This window comes from Ranitomeya imitator, chromosome 2 (genome assembly GCF_032444005.1).
Source record: "Ranitomeya imitator isolate aRanImi1 chromosome 2, aRanImi1.pri, whole genome shotgun sequence".
NCBI lineage: Eukaryota > Metazoa > Chordata > Amphibia > Anura > Dendrobatidae > Ranitomeya > Ranitomeya imitator.
This window is the reverse complement of record NC_091283.1, coordinates 722,630,503-722,655,197: the sequence shown is the minus strand read 5'-3', so window position 1 is coordinate 722,655,197 and position 24,695 is coordinate 722,630,503. Positions and strand designations below refer to the sequence as shown.

General features: G+C 38.1%; 1 protein-coding gene across 1 annotated transcript in view; it reads left to right on the top strand.

Annotated features, from left to right (window-relative positions):
- The window catches only part of LDB3 (LIM domain binding 3), a 332,032-nt gene that overhangs the window by 201,234 nt on the left and 106,103 nt on the right, over positions 1-24,695 (top strand). The window contains exon 9 of the mRNA XM_069753186.1: positions 13,569-13,582. Coding sequence (XP_069609287.1) covers positions 13,569-13,582 — 14 coding nt within the window. The remainder of the gene's footprint in view (positions 1-13,568; positions 13,583-24,695) is intronic.

Here is a 24,695-nt window from a genome sequence, read left to right as displayed (position 1 = left end):
AGAGCAGTGGGTGATAAGTATTACTCCTCAATAAAGAGTTAACTCCAATATATGGGGAAGAATAGTTTGCGCAGTAAGAAGAGTCTGAAGTTAGGATCATGCGATCAATTCAGATTAGAAAGCCTCCTGCTTTTCATTTCCTTAGCTATTTCACCATTGCAGCAAAGATACTGATGTAATATAAGACATGTTCTTGTGATGGTTTTGGCGCTGGTTTGTGTTTATGTTTGAATGACACATTAACTTTCTTGTATTGCTTTTGCTTATGATCTTCTGTATTAATAGAGACACATTATGTGCTTGTGTTGTGAAAATAAAGAGGCTAATAAAAAATAAAAAAGATATCACGTTTTTGTATTAATCAATAGCCTGATTGAGAAAGATAAGAAAATGTTAAGGATTTTCTCAATATCCATATGCCTAGGGACTATCAGGCAACTGATTTAGCAGACCACAAATGGAGATTTAAAATAAAGGTGGGTTATTTCACATGGAATTAAAGACTTAGATAAAATGGGTTGTTACTTGGCCCGTGGACACCATTTATCACCTATCCTCAGGACTGGAACAGGAGATAGTTGTATGATTGCTGAGGGTCTTATCTCTATCAGTCCCATAGACAATGAATGATGCAATAGTGCTCATATTTGACTACCACGTCTATCAAACAGAGATAACGGGACCCCTTTCTGATAATCAGAAGTGGGACTTCCAGTGCTATACTTTTATTACCTATCATTTGGATATGTGATAAATGTTGCAACTTGATTGTGTTTCAGTCATTTTTAGGGCTCATAGATGGCCATCATTTTACCTAATTTCACCAATGGTATTAAGGCCTTAAATCTCATAGCATCCGTTATTCTACTAAACCAAAATAGGGTAATCATATCACTCCATGGTTAATACTACACAAAGTTTGGGAATCTTGGCCAAAAATGGACCATATTCAAACTTCAACATATTTGTGCTACAGCAATTTAATATTTTCATAGGATACCGATGTAAAGATATGGATCATGACTATGTCCTCATAATGGCACTGAAGAAATGGACATAGGTTTGGATATACAGAATGCTGTAAATTATTTTTTTTTACCTTTTAGAGCACCCTAAACTTTCGCTGGCAGTTGGCACTTTGCAGCCAAGTGAAGCACACATTGCTTCAAGGTCATGTAACTAGTGTTGAGCATTCTGATACTGCAAGTATCGGGTATCGGCCGATATTTGTGGTATCAGAATTCCGATACCGAGTTCCGATATTTTTGCGATATCGGAAATTGGAATCGGCATGTGCGGTGCGTATGGTTCCCAAGGGTCTGGAGGAGAGAAGAATCTCATTCAGACCCTGGGATCCATATTCATGTAAAAAATAAAGAATAAAAATAAAAAATATGGATATACTCACCCCTCCGGTGAACCCTGGCTGTCACCGCTGCTAGCGTCTGCCTCCGTTCCTAAGAATGCAGTGAGTAAAGGACCTTCGATGACGTCGCGGTCAAGTGACCGGTCACCTGACCGCGACATCATCGAAGGTCCTTCACTCACTGCATTCTTAGGGACGGAGGCAGACGCTCGCAGCGGTGACAGCCAGGGTCCTTCGGAGGGGTGAGTATTTCCATATTTTTTATTTTTATTCTTTATTTTTTACATGAATATGGATCCCAGGGCCTGAAGGAGAGTTTCCTTTCCTTCAGACCCTGAGAACCATCCAGGATACCTTCCGATATTTGTGTCCCATTGACTTGCGTTGGTATCGGATATCGGTATCGGCGATATCTGATATTTTTTGGATATCGGCCGATACCATCCGATACCGATACCTTTGAATATCGGAAGGTATCGCTTAACACTACATGTAACCAATCTCATAAGCTGGCCATACATAGGTAGACAGGACACACTGAGAAACAAGGAATACACAAGATCACATCCAGGATCCTTGTATGCCACACATCAAGAAAATAAGCCCTACCGGTGGTGTCTAGCAGAACGGCTCTATGACATAACAGACACATGAACACTCTTAGGGTTACAAGACAGTAGAAGAACAAAACTGTCGGCCTTACATTTAATGCATCAAAAATATATGTCAGAAGGCAGGTTATTGAAGGACGAAGATAAAATGTTACAATTTTTGACTCATAGACCGCACCTAGTCAAACTATCCACAATAGTGCTATCCATATACATCAGACTGCTGTGTTTGACAGTTCAGCCCATAAATACATGCGGGACTGTCGAACACCACTAGGCAAACACTTATTACAGACAGTTTTGATATGATGAGACAATTCTATGGTTATTAGAGGCATAAATAGTATCAAAGATATTTGCCAACCACCTACACCTCTATACCCCGCAGGGGCTACATAGTACCAAAGTAATGTAGTCAGGTTTTCCTACGCAACGTGTCCTGATCTGGCAATCATTATATAAATATATGGCCAACTTTTCCATTTTCCTACTTCTCGAAACATTGTTCCAGATGCGCTTCTTTACGGCAAAAAATAATATATAATATTCGTGCTATATATACGTCAGTAAAAACGTCAGTTGCTACTTTAGACAATATATGATTGTCTTAGACTATAAACCCTAAAAAAAAAATTGTACATCAATCCAAATAAGGAACAGATATTAAGAAGGAGCAGTTATTGTGCTACAGTGATTTCCAAATTGATTTTCACCCAGAAACCTTGTGGATGATTTCCCATTCTAAGGAAGTTCTATTTATGGATTGATCAATTATCACACAAGCTCCACACATATCACGGTCCTTCAAAGAGTCCATGTATAGTTCTCAATAGTTTCTTCTACATTTTTGTTTAAGTTAGAGAAATGTGTATTGGAATTATCTCAGTAACTACAGTCAATGATAGATCAGGGAAAGCATGAAATATCCCAGCTTTCTACGAGAAGCTTCCAGATAGTATGATTGGGAATTTCTTACAGTACTATGTATGTGTTGATTATAAGGCATTATAATTTTCATGTAGGTGAAATTAGAGGGTTTTTTGACTTCACATTTTGTGGTTCCATCCATTGACGATCAATTGTTTTAGACGCATAAAATCAGATAGTCAGTTTCTAGTGCACATATAAAACCAGCTTCAGTAGATAAAATGTAGCACGTGGGCAACCTATCCTTCCTGCAATCCCAAACTGAACCAATAAGCCGCAAGCTTGTGCATCCGTGAAGATGCTTCCATGAGGCTGCCAGTCTTAATCTTAAACAAAGCAAAAATATCGGCCTTCAAGGTAAATGTGCTTGATTGCTTATGGTATAGGGAAGTAGCATTTTCTGCTGTGGCCTGCGCTTGTTTAATTGCACTAACATCTTATCCCTTTTCCTCATTCCCGCTCACTATTCCTCAAATCCATTCGTACTTCCCATAAAAGCAGGCAATGTAATATGATAGGACTGTGCATTGCACGCATTGAATGCAGGAAATGTCAACTGCATGTATCATGCAACAAATCTATGCATTAGAATTGAAATGAAAGGCCAGTTAATGTTAATGTCAGACTTCGATGACCTTCTCAGATCTGATTGTAGGCATGGAGAAATAGCTTGCACTGAGTCTTGAGATATTTTGAGCATCAACTGCAGTTTCCCATAACTTTGCTTGTGTTAACACAAAAATATTCAAATTTATGTGCCTAAAAAGGGGCTTCTTCGTAGAGTAGTGATTAATTATGTTCAAATACAGCTACATATCTGCATACTGATATTTCTATCATGATCGTGTATTGACTACATAATAATGCTTTCAATTGTTTAGTCCTCCTGTATTGGAAAGGATTGCATCTGTGCACTTTTAGTAATCTAAGATTTTTATCTACCGTATTTTCCGGCGTATAAGACGACTGGGCGTATAAGATGACCCCCAACTTTTCCAGTTAAAATATAAAATCTTCTCAAAAGTCGGGGGTTGTCTTATATGCCGGGTGTCGTCTTATAGGGTGGGTGCGGAGCAATCTGCGGTCGAAGTATATAGTGGGGGGGGAGTGGTCCCGATGACGAGGTGAGGGAGCGCCTCACCAGGAAGGTGTAAGTGAAGCAAACTGTCAGCGTCTGGGATGCCAGGGTTATGCAAATAAGAGAGAGAGCGGTGCTGTGCCTAGAAAAACACTCCTTTCACTAATCTGGCTCACCCTTGTATCCTATTATCTCCTTCTCTGCCTCTGCTTCACTTACACCTTCCCGGTGAGGCGCCCCCTCTCCTTGTCATTAGCGTCGCTCCCCCCACAATATGCGGCAACCGCAGATTACTCCGCACCTGCCCTATAAGACGACACCTGGCGTATAAGACGATACCCGACTTTTGAGAAGATTTTCAAGGGTTAAAAAGTAGTCTTATACGCCAGAAAATACAGTACTTCACTTGCCTGAAGGCCTAAACATATGTGTTCCCAATGAATTACAGAGCCATTATCAATCTGCCTATCATTATTACATTTGAACCTACAGTATAGCAGTTGTCTGATATAAATTATATTATATATTTGCCAATAATTCAAAATGATATTTTCCCTACTGGGCTCTTTCTTGAAAGAAAACGAAAACATTTTACCCTAGTTCAGAAGGGAAAAAATAATCTACTCTCATGTAAAAAAGACCTATATCATTTATTAAATCGCAGGGAAAACAATTCATATATTGTGTTATCTCCAACCTTGGGCTCAAAATGGAGGTATATGACTTATTTATTTTTTGTCATGCACCTCCCCCGCTTAGGCCTTGATCTACATATAACATAATGTATCAGTTTTTAATTCAGGGTTCCATGACAAAAAAATCTTCCAACCATTATGTCCTGTTAATTTTGTGCAAATCTAAAAAAAGGCAAAAATAAAACCTCCACTTAGAATTATTGTCATCAATAGAAATCAGTCCTGTTAACCTTGAAGGGCATGTAGAATATGTTAGCAGAACACACTCATATCAGCATAGTGCCTACTATGTAGAACGTGAAAAGAGATTTGTCGTCAAAGGCCTGTAGCGTGGGCTGTTCGTCTTTTGTGGCTGAGAAGAGAGAACGGCTCATTTTTCCTGAATATCACATTCATACATTAAACGCATGTGACTTGTATGGGAACTCTGCTTCTCTATGTTCTCCTTATGTCTTTTTATCTACCTGTCGTCTTCCTACAATTAAAAATCATAGAAAGCGTTTATTGGGTGTGCCTGTAATTCAAGTTAGAATCCACTCCCTTCTAAAAATTCAGTGATAACTCATAAATCACTATTAGGTTTTGTCTTTAATGTTCATGTTGGTTGTCTTAAAAAATGACTATTGTAATACACAAGTAAATAATAGAAAATCTAAAAAAATTAACTTTAAAAATTTAAAATTTATTTTTGCTTGAAATTCAATTTCTGCAGAGCAAAAAGTAATCTAAACTAGATTCAATTATTTGGAGGATTAATTGCAAAATGATTGTAAAACATTAAAAATAACAAAATGCATTTTCGCAAAAATTACCTTAAATTGCATTTATGCACAGCAACAAACATGTGGAAAAATATCTATTCTAAATTATTATATTTTGCTGCATTTCAATACTAGCTATGACAATATAACCATCACAAAATTTCACCTAACAAATGCCACATTCTAAGAGTTAATCCTTTTTTTTATTTTTAATATTTAATTTATTTTGGGGGGGTGGAAGTGGGAAAAGGTGGCACATATAAAGGTACAAAAGCTTTATCTGGATTTTTAAGTAAAACATTGCTTATTTCCTCACTTTTTTCTTTTGCAATTTAAAATAATTAGGTGGATCATATAGATTTCCTGTAATAAAACAATTCCCACTTCTCAATTTAGCAACGCCAAATATTTTGCTTTATTGACATAGTTTTTTTAACGTCTGAGAATAAAGATCTTAAAGATTTATATCCAATACCGGACCATAATCCCAAAACCAATTTACAACTATATTAGTTAGTGGAGGGTATCAAAAATAATTGATAGTAACCTGTAAATTACGCTTCAAACATGCAATATATTCTTCAATTATCCACCATTATAACTCAATAATCATAGAACAATTTTAGCAGCACAAAAATTTAACGAAAAACTGTCAACAAAAATCTTTAAAAACAACCGATTAAAAACCTAAATAGGATAGCGTGGTCATACTATTAGGTCTTACAAAAGCTCAGTGCAACATCCATCTGGTACATCTAATTTACACACAAGAGGGGTAGAGAGATAAATAATATAGATATATAGACCATTATAAACATTATAGTCAGCCAGTCAGATAATTTAAGTGTAAAACTAGGTCCAAAAAAAGGCTAGCCACCAACCGCCATGTAGGTAGACCTCATGACACTCACCAGTACCTTTACCCAATTGTAAAACATCACTCCTCCAGTGTTTTTTATTATTATTTCAACTCTGGAGTGGTGCCATTAATCTATGTTTCCTGACCTTAGTCCAATACTTACCAGCCACCATCTTTGGCTGTTCTCGGCGCTGATTGGGTCCTGTGCCGCCATCTTGTGACTGCATCTTCTGACTGACTGGAAGTCAGAGGTAACGGTCACAAACTCTCAGTGTATGAGGGCCTTGTTTTGGCTCTGTAGACTTACATTGAGTTCTGACTTCAGCAAACACTACAGCAATCCAGCAGGTCACTTGCTGCTAGAGACAGACCGGAGCTTAGCAGGGAAGAGAAGACAATGTCTAGTAAGAATAAGACTTGCATTAGTAGCACCACTCCAGCACTCAAAAAAAAGCTGTAGTGGTGCTTTCAGTTGGAATTGGTATTTGTAAATGGGGGAGAAGCACCTGCAAACAAAAAAATGTTATTGTAGGTGTAAGAGTAGGCAGCGACTCAGGGACTAGTTCCAGGTAATAATTCATGTGAATTTAATGAAATATATATTCTGTGATATGGATGAATTATTACATGCATCCATGATGTCTACTGTGCTGTAAGCTATGCTCATGTCACTAAAAATTGTTCCTGACAGTGCAGGTTGATTGGGAGAGATATTAGAATTTTTTTTTTGTTTACAGATTTTTTTTCAATTATTTTGTTGTTTTTTTTAACATTTACGGTACTTTTATATTTTTTTAAGTGTACAGTGGAATTTGGAAAAAACTTGATTTGAGAGTATTCCTAGCAATCAAAGATAATAGGGATCTAATGTTTGATTGCCGTTAGATCACATTCAATGTATATTTTCAATGCCCCATTGTGCCACCATATATCATCAATATCCCATTCTGCTATAATAATAACCCCCACATATATTAATAATGACTCCTTGCCGTCATGTATTAATACTGTCTCCAGATGTCTGTCAGGCCACAGATCCAAATTAGTCTGAGACTTGACAATGGCTACCAGTTCTGGCACAGTTTTAACAATATCCATGTCACGAGGATGTAGATAGCTTTAAAAGTAATTCCTGTTAGGGCTCCGGCTGGGTCACAGTAGTAACCTATGTGAGTCGTCTAACATATAAAAAAACACTCTTTTGGACTATATCTATATATGTAGTCTGTGCACATGTTAAATATATATAATATATATATAGGGATTATTTACCATGTTTAGGCACCAAATATATAGCATATAAAGTTCTACAAATTTAATACATTGTTAGGTATAAAATATAGTAACAATACGATTAATATTAATAATAAAAAAGTAAAAAAGAGAAATACAATAAAAATAATAACGTAAAAAAAAATCAATATTTTCAGGCAAAGTGACTACCACTCGTTATGTATGTTTCTATTAATCAATTTTTGTTTCCTTCTACCCCCATTCTTCTAACATTTGTCTATTCCCTGCTACCTAATAGAAAAGGTTCCCACACATTATGTATAGGTGAAAAACATGATATTTTTTTCTTACATAAAAAAAAAATTGTGATTTAAGGCAAAAACAAATGTAAACCAAACAAAAGGCCTAATGCTGCTAGAAGCCTTACCCTGCTACTGATACATACCTAGAGTACTTCATCTGGAACACCTTGCTTTATTCAACACGCTTTTCACTTACTTGCTTTGAGAGTGATTGTTAACTTGTATTGCATGATGTTTGGAGGTTCTTGGTATATTATTGTGTCCACTTTTCTGTTTTCCAACTTATAATTCATTTTTCCACTTCAGCTTCACCAGTTGCATTGAAATCCATGACTCACCATAAGTCAAGGTTACCAAAACCCTTTTCAAATGTAGCAGGTTTAATTATGTACCTTTTTTAAAGTGTACCTCCATTGATCCATGAAGAAACTTTAATTTACACACTAAAGTATATATTACATGCGACTTTTAATCTAGAATTATACTGGCTGCACACTCTATTCGTTTCAGTACATATGACAAGGAGGAAAATATTGAATAGATAGATAGATAGAACTAGAGAGAGAGAGATACTATACATAGATGGATGATAGATGCATAGATAGATAGCTACAGCTCTGGTAAAAATTAAGAGACCACCACATCAAAACCCTGTCATGGGCAGTCCAATCTCCAGACCTGAACCCCAATGAAAACCTCTGGAATGTAATCAAGAGGATGATGGATAGTCACAAGCCATCAAACAAAGAAGAACTGCTTACATTTTTGTACCAGAAGCAGTGTGATAGACTGGTGGAAAGCATGCCAAGACGCATGAAAGCTGTGATTAAAAATCATGGTTATTCCACAAAATATTGATTTCTGAACTCTTCCGGAGATAAAACATTAGAATTGTTGTTTCTAAATGATTATGAACTTGTTTTCTTTGCATTATTTGAGGTCTGAAAGCACTGTTTTTTTTTTATTTTGACCATTTTTCTTTGTCAGAAAAAAAATACAACATTTTTTGCTGGGAAATCCGGAGACATGTTGTCAAAAGTTTACAGAATAAAAGAAAAATTTACATTTTACTCAAAAATATACCTATAAAGAATAAAATCAGACAAACTGAATATTTTGCAGTGGTCTCCTATTTTTTGCCAGAGCGATAGATAGATAGATAGATAGATAGATAGATAGATAGATAGATAGATAGATAGATAGATAGATAGATAGATAGATAGATCTTCAGCAGATATAGGCATGTACTACCAGGTAATGAGGAGGAGATACAAGAGCCTTATAGATATAGTGCGGCTCACCATAGTGGACATGAAGTAGAAAACTATAATACAAACAGATGAGCATTCAAGGCAAACATCTGATGAAGATACTTTATATAATGATCTAACAGCACTATGATCTGTTTTTTACTAGGGGTACACTTTAAGGAAAATGAAAACTGTGTGCACAGAACTGTATTAGGGAGCATTCCGTATATCTGCAGTCAATGACAGGGTGACATCCCATCCTCTAAGATCAGGAAGACAAGCTTGGGGAAGCTCCCAATCTGGCCATGTGCACAGAGCCCACGGCACATAGCTTGAACCTAAAATCAAAGAATATTAGAGATAGACTATAACATGACATATTTCCGTGATGGACTGAGTGAGTCATGGCTGAAATGTAAATCACAAATGGCGGGTATGTCTAATAATGGAACCCCTGCATTGTTTTCCATCCACATCATCCCTTAAACACGTTCACCATATCCTCTTCTTTCACAGCGGCAAGGAAAATGCTCCCAAATCTCCTGAAGCCAGGTAACCTCTGCAGTTCATTGAGCTTCCAGCTTGTCGATATGAACATCATATATTCCACTATTTCTGTATAAATTATAATTATTAGGAAACAGCGCTTTCTAAAATCTACAGAGTAGAAAAAGGATTTGAAATGCATATTCATTACCGTTTAAATGTAACATCCATAATATTTGATTTTTTTTTACGAGATGCGTAGATTTAGGCTTCCAACTCTAACCCTGTACGACAGTCCATGGCTTACATGGAACCGAGATTATACAGCGACCTCTTCCAGTAGCCTGTATCTGTGTGATAATTTGACTTTATCCCTTCAGTTGGAATGTGCTGAATGCACACTGTAATTTCTATTACCCAGTCCTACAGGTGCTTCAGTGCCACAAAGTGCCACCTATAAGGCTTGGCAACCTCCTAAGTCTTCAGCAGTCAACGGCAACCCTACCCAAACAAACGCAGTGCCCGCCAGAGGCTATTCCGTGAGGTTTGGGGCCGACAAAAGTCCAAGACAACCCACTTACACCAGCCAGAAAGTGCTTAAGCCCTCACCCCCTGTTATATCCTCTCATAAAAGGTATAAGGTAACAGACATTAACCTCATAACACTTTGAATATTGAAGTTTGGAGTCAGAAATATACTACATTCCTAACATTGATGTGATGTCATTTTTTCATTTGCTGTTTCTTCGTTTTTTATTTTTTGCCCTTTAACTGGAGCTATTAGATGCAAGCTTTTTTTACCTTTACCACTTAAAGTTGTGGACATGACAACTACTGATCCATGACTGACTTTTGCGGAACTCTTAGAGCCAGCTAATCACAGCTCCATGGCCACTTCCAAACTTAGGGGGAGATTCAGCAAAACAAAGGAAAGAAAAAGTACCTTTGAAAAATGAAAAGTGGTTGCTATAGACACTTGTCATTTTCCATTTCATCAGTTTTAAGAAGCAGCTTTTACTCCTCAAACACCTTCTAGCCATTCCCTGTTAAGCAGGTTCCCACTCAAGTTTGTGGAATAGTCAGAAGAACTACACACAAATCCACGGTTAAAGGCTCTTTCCCACTGAGCAAGGCCGTAATAGGCCATAACAGGAGTGGACACAAAGAGAAGCGGGCCCCTGTGCAGGAACAAAATATGGGCCCTTTGGGGTTCAATAACTCATCATAAAGCTTTGGAGCTGCATGTGGCCCCTAACCTCCTGTGTGGTTGTACTGATGATGATATGTCAGCCCCTGTTCTATAGGGCCTTTATGTGCCTTGGTATACTTGGAATTTGGGCGTAATACAAAACCATATAGAGGATGGGATATTAGGAAGAAATTGTCTACAAGAAGAATCACTTGTAGAAGAGAATGTCTCCTAATATGGCGCCATATGGGAGTATCATATGGCGCCATGGAGGACCTTGTGTCTGTATTTGGGTTTCATTGAATGCATTCAGCATTAAAGTGAATGTGTCACTAGGTTTTTGCAAACGTATCTGAGAGACGCATGATGCAGGGGTAGAAACCCTAATTCTAGCGATATGTCACTTACAAGACTGCTGTGCTCTTGATTAAAAACTGTTGTACCTGCTGCAGATTTACCAGATCTCTAAACTCTGAGCTTTGTATAACAGGTCACAACATGGATTGACAGCTTTCTGTGTACACTGTGCATAGGCAGAAACCTGCTGATTAGCGGTGGGGGCACAATTAGACTGCCTCGCAGTATGCCTATTGATAAAACAGTGATGTTATCAAAATTGCACTAAACAGCCACTAAAGGACACGTTGCTGGAATCAATGTCCCTGGCTCTACATCATTTAGTGCTTTTGTAAAATGATGGCTGCAATACAGCTCAGAATATCGCCTTGAATTCTCTTTACAGCTTTATATATTTTTTTAGCTTGAACTTAAAATAAGTTCTTGTCAATTTATGAAGCTTTCATTTAGCCATAGTCAGTCCATGGACGGGTCTGTCTGATGGAAACTTGCCATACTAGTCCATATGTGCTCCCCGTCTGATAGCATGTTTCCTGCTGCTGAGCCAAGCTGGCTCTCCTGCTTGTGAGCGCGGCATTTCTGCACAGTTTTCCGAGTATCCCGTACACTCCTTGTTAAGCTGGTTTGTATTTTTCCATATTAATATGGAGCCAATTGTGGGCCTTTTATCCAACATCGGATGCACACCTTTTCTGAAACAATGGCATTTTAATACCGTACACTAACCATTGGCCATGTACAGCAATAGTTAGCATGTGCTTAGGCCATAGTCACACCTGCATTCTTTTCCGCTCCGTCACAGGACAGTAGTGTTAGACACATCACATGACGGACACTAGCAACGCCAAGCACAGAGCTCACCGATCATAGAGTGTTGGGTCTCGGCCATGTTGTCTGCCATTAAACTAGTCATCAGCAGGCTCTTCCATTGTGTCCTGCATTTTGGACATAATCAGAGAAGACGGCTGAGAGCAGAGCCTCCAGTGCAGAAGAGGGTGAAGCCTAAGGTCACCTTCACCACAACCAGGAAAAGTGCAAGTATTTCCATTATATTTTCTTTGATCTTCTAATAGGGTTTTCCTTATAAATACTGGTAGAAAATCCTGATAAAAATGTTGTTGTACATTTGGCCCTATAGACAGAGCTGTATTCTTAATACATGCCTCCCATGTCTGGTCCCTCTACACTTATCTACATTATCTTTTTCAAGGCTTTCTTCTCCCGTTTTGTATATTTATATTGTTTTTTTCAGCCTTTGAATAACATTTTCCATCCTTCCCCATGTCTTCGTGTCCATCTTTACTTTTTCGTCCATTATGTTCCCCTCGCTATCTATCGAATGTAATCTTTATGTCATTTCCCTCTTCCGCATAATGTTATCTCAGTGATTTCAAGGCCTGCATTCTGTCTATTCACTTCTGTCCTACCCATACATGCAACTTATCTTTATGTTCCCTCTGCGCTATGTATGTCTACTGCTTTTCCACCTACATAAAGAATTATTTTTTCCACTCTGTGCAGAGCAATATGCGTTATGTATCGTCATAGCCAGCACATAGCTCTGCTCTCTATTTTGTCTACTGTTCATGTCCCTGCTCTATAGACAAGAATATGATATTTCAGTCATTATTTTGTTAGTAGCTTATACAGAATGGGCCATGAAAAGAATCTATAGTCTAGTGATCACTTACCAGTCCATGCTGGATTCACATCTACATCTCCGTCACATAGCGCCATACCTATATAGAGTATAAATACTACCTGTGTGAGTAATCCATCACATAGCGTCCTACCTATATAGAGTATATATATATACTGCCTATATGAGTAATCCATCACATAGCGCCATATCTATATAGAGTATAAATACTACCTGTGTGAGTAATCCATCACATAGCGTCCTACCTACTCTATATAGGTAGGACGCTATGTGATGGATTACTCAGGCAGTATATATACTCTATATACAGTACAGACCAAAAGTTTGGACACACCTTATTTAAAAAAAATTTCTGTATTTTCATGACTATGAAAATTGTACATTCACACTGAAGGCATCAAAACTATGAAATAACACATGTGGAATTATATACTTAACAAAAAAGTGTGAAACAACTGAAATTATGTCTTATATTCTAGGTTCTTCAAAGTAGCCACCTTTTGCTTTGATGACTGCTTTGCACACTCTTGGCATTCTCTTGATGAGCTTCAAGAGGTAGTCACCGGGAATGGTCTTCCAACAATCAGGCATGTAGAGTCCATCCGTTCACCTATTCTGCATCGCACAAAGACACGGAGGTTGGAACAAAAAATCTCAACTTTGGACTCATCAGACCAAAGCACAGATTTCCACTGGTTTAATGTACATTCCTTGTGTTCTTTAGCCAAAACAAGTCTCTTCTGCTTGTTGCCTGTCCTTAGCAGTGGTTTCCTGGCAGCTATTTTACCATGAAGGCCTGCTGCACAAAGTCTCCTCTTAACAGTTGTTGTAGAGATGTGTCTGCTGCTAGAACTCTGTGTGGCATTGACCTGGTCTCTAATCTGAGCTGCTGTTAACCTGCGATTTCTGAGACTGGTGACTCGGATAAACTTATCCTCAGAAGCAGAGGTGACTCTTGGTCTTCCTTTCCTGGGGTGGTCCTCATGTGAGCCAGTTTCTTTGTAGCACTGGATGGTTTTTGCCACTGCACATGGGGACACTTTCAAAGTTTTCCCAATTTTTCGCACTGACTGACCCTAATTTCTTAAAGTAATGATGGCCACTCGTTTTTCTTTACTTATCTACTTTTTTCTTGCCATAATACAAATTCTAACAGTCTATTCAGTAGGACTATCAGCTGTGTTTTCACTAGATTTCTGCACAACACAATTGATGGTTCCAAACCCATTTATAAGGCAAGAAATCCCACTTATTAAACCTGACAGGGCACACCTGTGAAGTGAAAACCATTCCCGGTGACTACCTTTTTAAGCTGATCAAGAGAATGCCAAGAGTGTGCAAAGCAGTCATCAAAGCAAAAGGTGGCTACTTTGACACATTTTCAGTTGTTTCACACTTTTTTGTTAAGTGTATAATTCCACATGTGTTAATTCATAGTTTGATGCTTTCAGTGTGAACGTACAATTTTCATAGTCATGAAAATACAGAAAAATCTTTAAATGAGAAGATGTGTCCAAACTTTTGGACTGTCCTGTAGGTAGGGCGCTATGTATTGGATTACTCATTACGGTAGGCAGTATATATACTCTACATACAATACAGACCAAAAGTTTGGACACACCTTCTCATTTAAAGATTTTTCTGTATTTTCATGACTATGAAAATTGTACATTCACACTAACATTGACATCCAGAGAATGCCAAGAGTGTGCAAAGCAGTCATCAAAGCAAAATGTGGCTACTTTGAAGAACCTAGAATATAAGACATAATTTCAGTTGTTTCACACTTTTTTGTTAAGTATATAATTCCACATGTGTTAATTCATAGTTTTGATGCCTTCAGTGTGAATGTATAGTTTTCATAGTCATGAAAATACAGAAAAATCTTTAAATGAGGTGCATCCAAACTTTTGATCTGTACTGTATGTAGAGTATATATACTGCCTACCATAATGAGTAATCCAATACATAGCGCCCTACATACTGCCTGTATGAGTAATCCATCACATAGCGCCCTGCCTATATAGAGTATATATATACAGCCTGTATGAGTAATCCATCACATAGCACCCTACCTATATAGTGTATATATACTGTCTGCATGAGTAATCCATCACATAACATCCTACCTATATAGTGTATACATACACTGCCTGTATGAGTAATCCATCACATAGCGCCCTACCTATATAGTGTATATATACTGCCTGTATAAGTAATCCATCACATAGCGTCCTACCTATGTAGAGTATATATACTGCCTGTATAAGTAATCCATCACATAGCGTCCTACCTATAGAGTATATATACTGCCTGTATGAGTGATCCATCACATAGCGCCCTACCTATATAGTGTATATATACTGCCTGTATGAGTGATCCATCACATAGCGTCCTACCTATATAGTGTATATATACTGCCTGTATGAGTAATCCATCACATGTAATGTGTCTAGAATGGCTGTCACCTATGGATCCTTAATTGGTTACAGAACAGTTATGCTGGCATTCGGGTATGTGTATTGCAGGGATACTTGGAATGGCTTGGCAGTAAAGTCTTATTACAGGACAATTGCTATAATACTGCTTACTGAAATTAGCCATTTTATCATAAACCATTGTATGGCAATGCAGAATGTAAAAATTGATTGGTTATTGCTCACTAATATATGTCCCTGAAAAGTACAGTCTTACTGATGAACCGTGCATGATATGTTATCTTTGTTTCAGGTAATATACCAAGTATGCTTTTCTTATACAGAACTGCAGATATATTGCATAGACATAGCATGCTGCTGTTTAACCATTTTAGTGCCACTGTGAACCACTGACAACAGCATTTAAATGGCGCGATTGCATACAGCTCCGCACAACACAAAGATGGGATGCTAATGGGATGTCATTTCAGCACAGGGCCTATTTTCTCTAGAAATCAGAATACAATAGTATTGTAATATATAGAAAGAGAAATGAAACAATCGTAGGTTCAAATCCCCTATTCCGCTGCCAGATTTATACAGCTATTATATGGTAAAAGAAAGAGTGTCATTCAAAACCTATAACTTGTTACACCAAAAAAGCCCTAATACATCTGTGTTGACAGAAAAATAAAAAGTTTTTGATTTTGGAAAAAGGGGACGAGACCTAAAAGCAAAAAAGATGGAAAATTGGCAGGTCCTTTATGGGTTAAGGACATAGTCTGTTTTGGTGTTCTTGAAATAGCCCTTTTTTAAGTCTTATCATCCTTCCCTGTTGAAAGCCATGACCTCTTTTTAGCCATATCAATATAGGAAAAAAAAGTTATTCAGCTCACCATTAAATGGCTGCTGTCACACTAGCAGTATTTGATCAGTATTTTACATCAGTATTTGTAAGCCAAAACCAGGAGTGGAACAATTAGAGGAAAAGTATAATAGAAACATATGCACCACTTCTGCATTTATCATCCACTCCTGGTTTTGGCTACAAATACTGATGGAAAATACTGACCACATACTGCTAGTGTGATGGCAGCCTTAGATGAATTTTTCTGTCTTTGGGTGTGGACACCAGGATGGTGCTCGGAAAAAGCGGCTGTGGTAATCAAACAAAAAAGTTCCAGCAACAGACATCCAAAATCAGATTATTGAGTGGACGTTAAATATTTAATTTTATTACAGTGCCTTTAACCCCTTTACCCCCAAGGGTGGTTTGCACATTAATGACCAGCCAAATTTTTACAATTCTGACCACTGTCCCTTTATGAGGTTATAACTCTGGAACGCTTCAATAGATCCCAGTGATTCTGACATTGTTTTCTTGTGACATATTGTACTTTATGACAGTGGTAAAATTTATTTGATATTACCTGCATTTATTTGTGAAAAAAATGGAAATTTGGTGAAAATATTGAAAATTTTGCAGTTTTCCAACTTTGAATTTTTATGCAATTAAATCACAGAGATATGTCACGCAAAATACTTAATAAGTAACATTTTCCACATGTCTACTTTACATCAGCACAATTTTGGAACCCAAATTTTTTTTTTAGGGAGTTATAAGGGTTAAAAGTTGACCAGCAATTTCTCATTTTTACAGCACCATTTTTTTTAGGGACCACATTTCATTTGAAGTCATTTTAAGGGGTCTATATGATAGAAAATAACCAAGTGTGACACCATTCTAAAAACTGCACCACTCAAGGTGCTCAAAAACACTTTCAAGAAGTTTATTAACCCTTCAGGTGTTTCACAGGAATTTTTGGAACGTTTAAATAAAAATGAACATTTAACTTTTTTTCACAAAACATTTACTTCAGCTCGAATTTGTTTTATTTTACCAAGGGTAACAGGAGAAAATGGACCCCAAAAGTTGTACAATATGTCCTGAGTACGCCAATACCCCATATGTGGGGGTAAACCACTGTTTGGGCGCATGGCAAAGCTCGGAAGGGAAGGAGCGCCATTTGATTGATCGGAATTAAGATGGGACGTCATGTTGCGTTTAGAGAGCCACTGATGTGCCTAAACATTGAAACCCCCCACAAGTGACACCATTTTGGAAAGTAGACCCCCTAAGAAACTCATCTAGATGTGTTGTGAGAGCTTTGAACGACTAAGTGTTTCACTACAGTTTATAACGCAAAGCCATGAAAATAAAAATTATTTTTTCCCCAAAAAGTTATTTTTTAGCCCCCAGTTTTGTATTTTTCCAAGGGTAACAGTTAAAATTGGACCCAAAAAGTTGTTGTCCAATTTGTCCTGAGTACGTTGAAACCCCATAGGTGGGGGGGACCACCGTTTGAGCGCACGGCAGAGCTCGGAAGGGAAGAATCGTCATTTGGAATACAGACTTAGATGGATTGGTCTGCCGGCGTCCTATTGCGTTTGCAGAGCCCCTAATGTACCTAAACAGTAGAAACCCCCCACAAGTGACCCTATATTGGAAACTAGACCCCCCCAAGGAACTTATCTAGATGTGTTGTGAGAACTTTGAACCCCCAAGTGTTTCACTATAGTTTGTAACGCAGACCTGTGAAAATAAAAAATCCTTTTTTTCCATAAAAATTATTTGTTAGCCCCCAGTTTTGCATTTTCCCAAGGGTAACAGGAGAAATTGGACCCCAAAAGTTGTTGTCTAATGTGTCCTGAGTACGCTGATACCCCATATGTTGGGGTAAACCCCTGTTTGGGCACACGGGAGAGCTCAGAAGGGAAGGAGCACTGTTTTACTTTTTCAACGCAGAATTGGCTGGAATTGAGATTGGACGCCATGTTGCGTTTGGAGAGCCCCTGATGTGCCTAACCAGTGGAAACCCCCCAATTAAAACTGAAACCCTAATCCAAACAAACCCCTAACCCTAATCCCAACAGTAACCCTAACCACACCCCTAACCCTGACACACCCCTAACCCTGATTCCAACCCTATTCCCAACCGTACATGTAATTCAAACCCTAACACTAACTTTAGCCCCAACCCAACCCTAACTTTAGCCCCAACCCTAACTGAAGCCTTAACATTAGCCCCAACCCTGACCCTAACCCTAACCCTAGTCCTAACCCTAATGGGAAAATGGAAATAAATACTTTTTTAATTTTTTTAATTTTTCCCTAACTAAGGGGGTGATGAAGGGGGTTTGATTTTTGCGGATTTTTATGATTGGCAGCCGTCACACACTGAAAGACACTTTTTATTGCAAAACATATTTTTTTGCGTTACCATATTTTGAGAGTTATAATTTTTCCATATTTGGGTCCACAGAGTCACGTGAGGTCTTGTTTTTTACGGGACGAGTTGACGTTTTTATTGGTAACATTTTCGGGCACAGTACATTTTTTGATCACTTTTTATTCCGATTTTTGTAATGCAGAATGACCAAAAACCAGCTATTCATGAATTTCTTTTGGGGGAGGCGTTTATACCGTTCCGCGTTTGCTAAAATGGATAAAGCAGTTTTATTCTTCACTTTTGGTGATGCACAGTTTTGGCTTTGGACCAAACATACCTTTTGGAATTATGGCCAAAAAGTTCAACCTAGGTCATTAGGCCATATCACATTTTCCCACTTCTTTTGGTAGACCTTAAATAGGTTTTGACAACACATAGGGCTTGGATGTTTTCCTTTTTTAAGAAAAGTTTTTCTTATTGCCACCCTACCCTACAGGGCAGACATGAGAAGAATGCTTGTTATCACATGCAGTAAACAACCAGTATTTGGCAGATATTCCTCTATCTCCCTTACTGTTACTGTAGGCCTCTTGACAGCCTCCAGGACCAATTTTCGACTTGTTTTTCATCAATTTTTGAGGGACATCCAGTTCTAGATAATGACACTGTTGTGCAAAATTTAAGCCACTTCTTGACCATCTTAACAGTGTTCCATGGCATATCCTTATCAGAGAACCTTTATACAAGTATATACATTATAAATAATGAGTTTGATCTTTTTTTATGTTGCAGCTTATTTTTTAATTTTAAACCTTTTACTGGGGGGGTTATTTTGTAGACACACAAATGCTTTTTGTACTTCCTGTGTCCTCTCCTCCGTACAGTAGGATGTGACTGTTTTATAGAAGCCGAAGTGAATGAGCGTCACTTGACAGAAATTTCATAGACTTTTTCAGTCTCCAGGAAGTGATGAAGCCTCCTTTTCCACTAACCATGGGACATGCATAAAGAGCCTTATCTGCCAATATAGTGTATAGAGTTGTTTCTTTTTATCTTTTCTAGACTTCCAGCAATACAATACAACTGTCATTAATTTGCTCACACTTCAGTGATGAGAAGATTTGTTTTCTCTTCTTACATTTGCTCTTACTGCAGGCCAAATGTAGGGCCACCATACACATCAGATGAAAATCGAACACTGAACCATTTTTCTCATTCATATGATTATTTTTTTGCACAACCTCAGTATGCACATTTCAAATGATTCTGTACAATGTGTCTTTGAGATGAAGCCATACATTTTCGATGCATAGCAAAAAAAAAGTTAAATTATTGGGTGTTGATCAGCACATACACATTATGCCATTGATGATAGTCGTAAGAAAATATAAAAAATACTGATCAGTTTTTTGGATGACTACGAACATTTGTTTTTCCAAAGTCTATAGGTGCTTTATCATTCATCATCTAAAAAACAGACAAACTATTCATTTTGACAAAATCATCCACTTAGTATAACTGTGTATGGGGGGGCTTTAGAAAATTACAGGCCTGGGAAGAATTAAAAATGGTGAAATGCAGAAATACAGTCCCAACACAGAGGTGCACTGCCAGGGTTTTAAAACACTGTGGGCTTCAGCTACAGATAGTTCAAAAATTTTAATCTGCACATTGTGTAGATTTTTTAAGCATACATTGACCACCAGTGCTGATTTACATAATAGCACATTAAATATAAACATCTTATATAAGAATACCTTTATATTTTATGTAGTGTAGCCAGATGCATCATGCAGTAAAAGAAAAGCTTAAAGAGAACCTGTCATCAGAATTTTACCTATTACACTACAGACATTGTCATGTTGCCGCTGTTACACTGATTAAAATGATACCTTTCTTGAAGAAATCCATCTTGTGGTTCTTGTATAATCAGTGTTTGCAGTTTTGAGTTAATGAGATGCTCATGCTCCATGGCAGCCTGTGAGGGGGGGCTTTTTGTGTGCTCTGACCTCACTATCAACATTCTGGGCATAAATTACAGGCCACTGAACCTTCAGTAATCTGTCTCCTATTTTAAATACTGCGCCTGCGTATTTAATACTCTGGTCTTCAAAAAAACTGTTTTGCTTCAACAAGATAGTGTTGGCGGTGGCGGCAGCGCATGGGCATTAGCATATATTGGCAAGCGACTCTCTCAATCAGCGCATGTGCCACCTACTGTGTTCGAGGACCAGTGCGGGAGTCCAAAAAAGAAGAGGAAATCATCGCTGCTGAACATAGCAATGCTCCCTTACTAATCCCCGGAAAATAGTGGGTGGTGCATGTGCAGATTGAGAGCATTGCTTGCTGATAGATGCTACTACGCATGCGCATTCACCGCCACCATTTTGTTGAAGCGACATTTTTTTTTGAACACCAGAATATTAAATGCGCAGGCGCAGTATTTATAATAAGACGCTGGTCACAGAAGGTTCAGAGATCTGTCATTTAGGCCCAGAATGATTTTGATAAGGCCAGAGCACCAAAAAAAGACCCACCCACAGGCCCGCCCCGGAGCATGATAATTGCATCTCATTAACTAAAAACTGCAAACAAAGATTAAACAAGAACTACACGACAGATTTCTTCAACCCAAGTATCATTTTAATCAGTGTAGCAGCGACAACCTGACAATGCCTGTAGGTTACTTAGCAAAATCCTGATGACAGGTTCGCTTTAATGCATAGCTGGATTCAGAGACTCAAGGTGGCTGCAGATCTTCCACCACCCTCTCTGTCCATACTTATAAGATGTATAGTATTGCAGAATAACTAAAATGTGCCAAAGAACAGAGGAATACTCTAGCGGTTTGTACCTTTTTAGTGAAAGATGCTACCAGCTGCCATACTCCTGCACCCAGTCCTGTACAGTCTAGCAGTGGGCTACTTTGGAGATGAGAGCCATGCAGTTGCCCAGTTTGCTGGTCCCGAGCAATGGATACATCAACTAAATGGGACTGCACTCAGCCAGAACTGAAATTGCACAATTTTTGCACGTTTGTTATTCCTGTCTTTTTTTTTTACCAACAGCCAAAACATTTTTAACTTTCACTCGACAAAGCCATAAGAGGGCTCTTTTCTGCAAAACGAGTTGTAGTTTTGAATAACACGATTCATTTTACTGTTATTTGGAAGGTTTTGCTTTTACAGTATTCAGTATATGGCAAAAATAACTTGTCTGGAGGTCCACACGAGTCAATACAATATGATATTTTGTTTTGGGTTATTTTTTGTTTATATATTTTGCTGCTTTTGATAAATTGTGGACATTTTCAAAGACTCTTAACTTTTTTTTCATCATTGAAGCTGTGTTTTGCCAGGTGAACTGTAGTTTTTGCTGGAACCATTTTTGGGTACATAAGATTTATTAATCACTTTTTATTGCATTGTTTTCCAGTTGGTGACGAGATCCAAAAATGTCAATTGCTGCATTTCAATTGTTTTTGATCCTCAACACATTTGCTGTATGGGTTAACTAATTGTATGTGGTGATAAATGGGAAAATACAAATTTTTTAATTCATTTAAATGTATTTATTTTTGGATAGGAAAAATGCGTTGGCTTAATTTTTTATGCCTTTTTTATTTTTTAGGTATATTTTTAAAGTTTTAATTCATAGAATTTTTTAAAAAATGTTTCTCTATTCCTCCCAGGGGATTTGAAGCTGCATTATAGTGAAATTAATAAGCTGGCAGTGACAGGGGCCTTCAGTAGGCCCTCGCCTGCCATGATATCACAATGGTACCCCGCAATTGAACTGTGTAGGTGGCAGTAATGGGCTTTCACACAGTTACTGACCATTTAAATTCCATTGTTAAAGATTGGTAGGTACATCTAAATGGCTAAACAGCAGCGATCAGTGCCAGCTCTAGAGGAAGGTGCTGGGTGTACAACGCACAGGAGTTGTGTGAAATGGGTACATTTCTTGAGATCAAGCCAAACATCCACACCCAATGTGGAAGGCACATGTATGTCACATTTTGGGAAGAATTTAAAAAGTAAATTTTATGTGAATTGACACAATTGGATAATATATTTTTCTATATGGCTATGCCTGACAGTGGATTTAAAGCTCTGTATCAGGAAAATTATAATGCAAAATGATTAATAACCAAATGTTTAACCTGTCCTTATAGTTGTTGTTTTTTTTTTCTCTAATACAGAGAAAAATAGGGGGAATTTATCAGGGCTGACCCTTTATACACTGGTTGTAACAAATAGTTTGCAGCAGTAAGATGATCCTAATTAAAAAACATTAGGCCAGTGTACTAGACCTCTGCCTGATAAATTCTGTCCAGTTTTCAGGAATGTACTGATGCCCACTGTGAGTTGCACAAAAATGTGGGACTTTTTAAAACCAGAAAACTGGTAACAAGCTTTAAAAGAATTGTCCGGTCTAAATTGATAAGTTTGTGGTCAGTCTGTATGAATCCCCAGAGAGCACGCACTGTGCGCTGCATGGATTCGCTGGTTTCTGAGCCCTGACAAGTGGGTGCGTATGCACTATGCATACTCCCAGCCATAGCTTGTTCAGTGGGCGAGGCCACGCTCCATACACTTGTATAGAGCGAGGCCGCGCCCATGTCCAGTGACATGGCCGTCCACTGGGCGTGGCAGTCTAGTGCCCTCAGCCAAGCCCACTAGTCCGGTTCTGGTCAGGAGTGTGCATAACGCATACATCAACACCATTCCCGGCTCAGGAACCTGCAAATCCCTGCAGCACATAGTGCATGCACTGGGAGGAGATTCATATTTTACATTCACATAGAGTGACTTCAGTCTTATCAATTACAAAGCAAATATGTGATCTTTAACTTTAGGCCTTTTAGAGATCATTTCATCTTCTACTTGCTTAGCTGTTCACAATAACAGTAATTTTGACCAGCGGTGCCCAAACTTTTAAATGCCAAAAAAAGTTTAGCATTTTCCATGTCTGAGATTATAGTAAAGCTAAAGTAATACAATGAAATTAAAGGTTTTGTAACAATGTTTCACTTTGCTCAGTAGCCCAGTTGAGCATGCACCAGCACCATCCAGCCTAGACTATGCAAACGTGCCAGCTGCTTCTGCATATCAAACCGCTTCTGCAGAGCAATATACCCTACAGTACCCAGGCTCACCGCTTCCAGCTGCTGCTCAGTCTTATGCCCCGCCTGCCGCTTTTTCACCTTCCAGGTAACAGATTTCACATTTATAATCTTTATTTTTTTCCTATTTCCCAACTTCGTGAGCTGTTTTTGTACATAAAACAAATTATTAATTTGACAATCAGTGCCTATTTGGGGCCTTCAACTTTGGATCTAGGCCAATATGGAGATTAAAGGTCAAATGATTATTTACTGAACATTATTTTGCCATCCACGCGTTAAGGTTTCACTCTTTATAGGACCGTTTATAAAACATCACGTGACACATAGGCAATCAAATACTTTTTCTTTGTAGGAAATGAGAAAATAAGGTCAGATCATTTCACAGATGATTTTTGAATTATGCTGTGAAATATCTTTCTGAAACAGGAAATATATCTTGAGCTACATGTGTCCCCTATTTATGCCCTAACACAAAGATTAGGAAGGGAAATTAATGCATCTTACTATAAATCCTTTATAAGTTATAAAAAGATATTCACTTTATGACCTCATTATTCCTAGGCATCTCAAGGAATTGAAAAAAGTTGGGGGAGGGGTAAATTGGGAGTGGCTCCATTCGATGACACATGGCCAGTTTTGCTTATAACTTGCTGCACTGGTTCTCTGAAATAGGTGCTATTAGTTTCAGCATATATTATGTGAAACTACTTTAAAAAGGTATTTAAGAGCTTTAAATGTTATAGCTATACCAAGATTTATGTAGAGGAATATTTCTAAACAGATTAGATGCTGGTAAATCTCGAGGATGTGTCATCATTTAAAGCGAACCTGTCATCGGGATTTAGCTAAGTAAACTACATTGCATTGTCAGGTTGGCGCTGTTGCACTGATAAAAATGATACCTGCGTTGAATTAATGAGGTCCTCCAGGGTGGACCTGTGTGGGGTCGTTTTGGTGCTCTGGCCTCATAGTCATCCTTCAGTGCTTAAATGACAAGTCACTGAATCTTCAGTGACCTGCCTCCTATACTAAATACTGCACTTTCTCAATTAAAATTGGGGTCTTTAATCCCTTAAACCCCAGAGGGATTTTCCTTTTTGTGTTTTCATTGTTTGCTCCCCTTCTTCACAGAGCCATAAGTTTTTT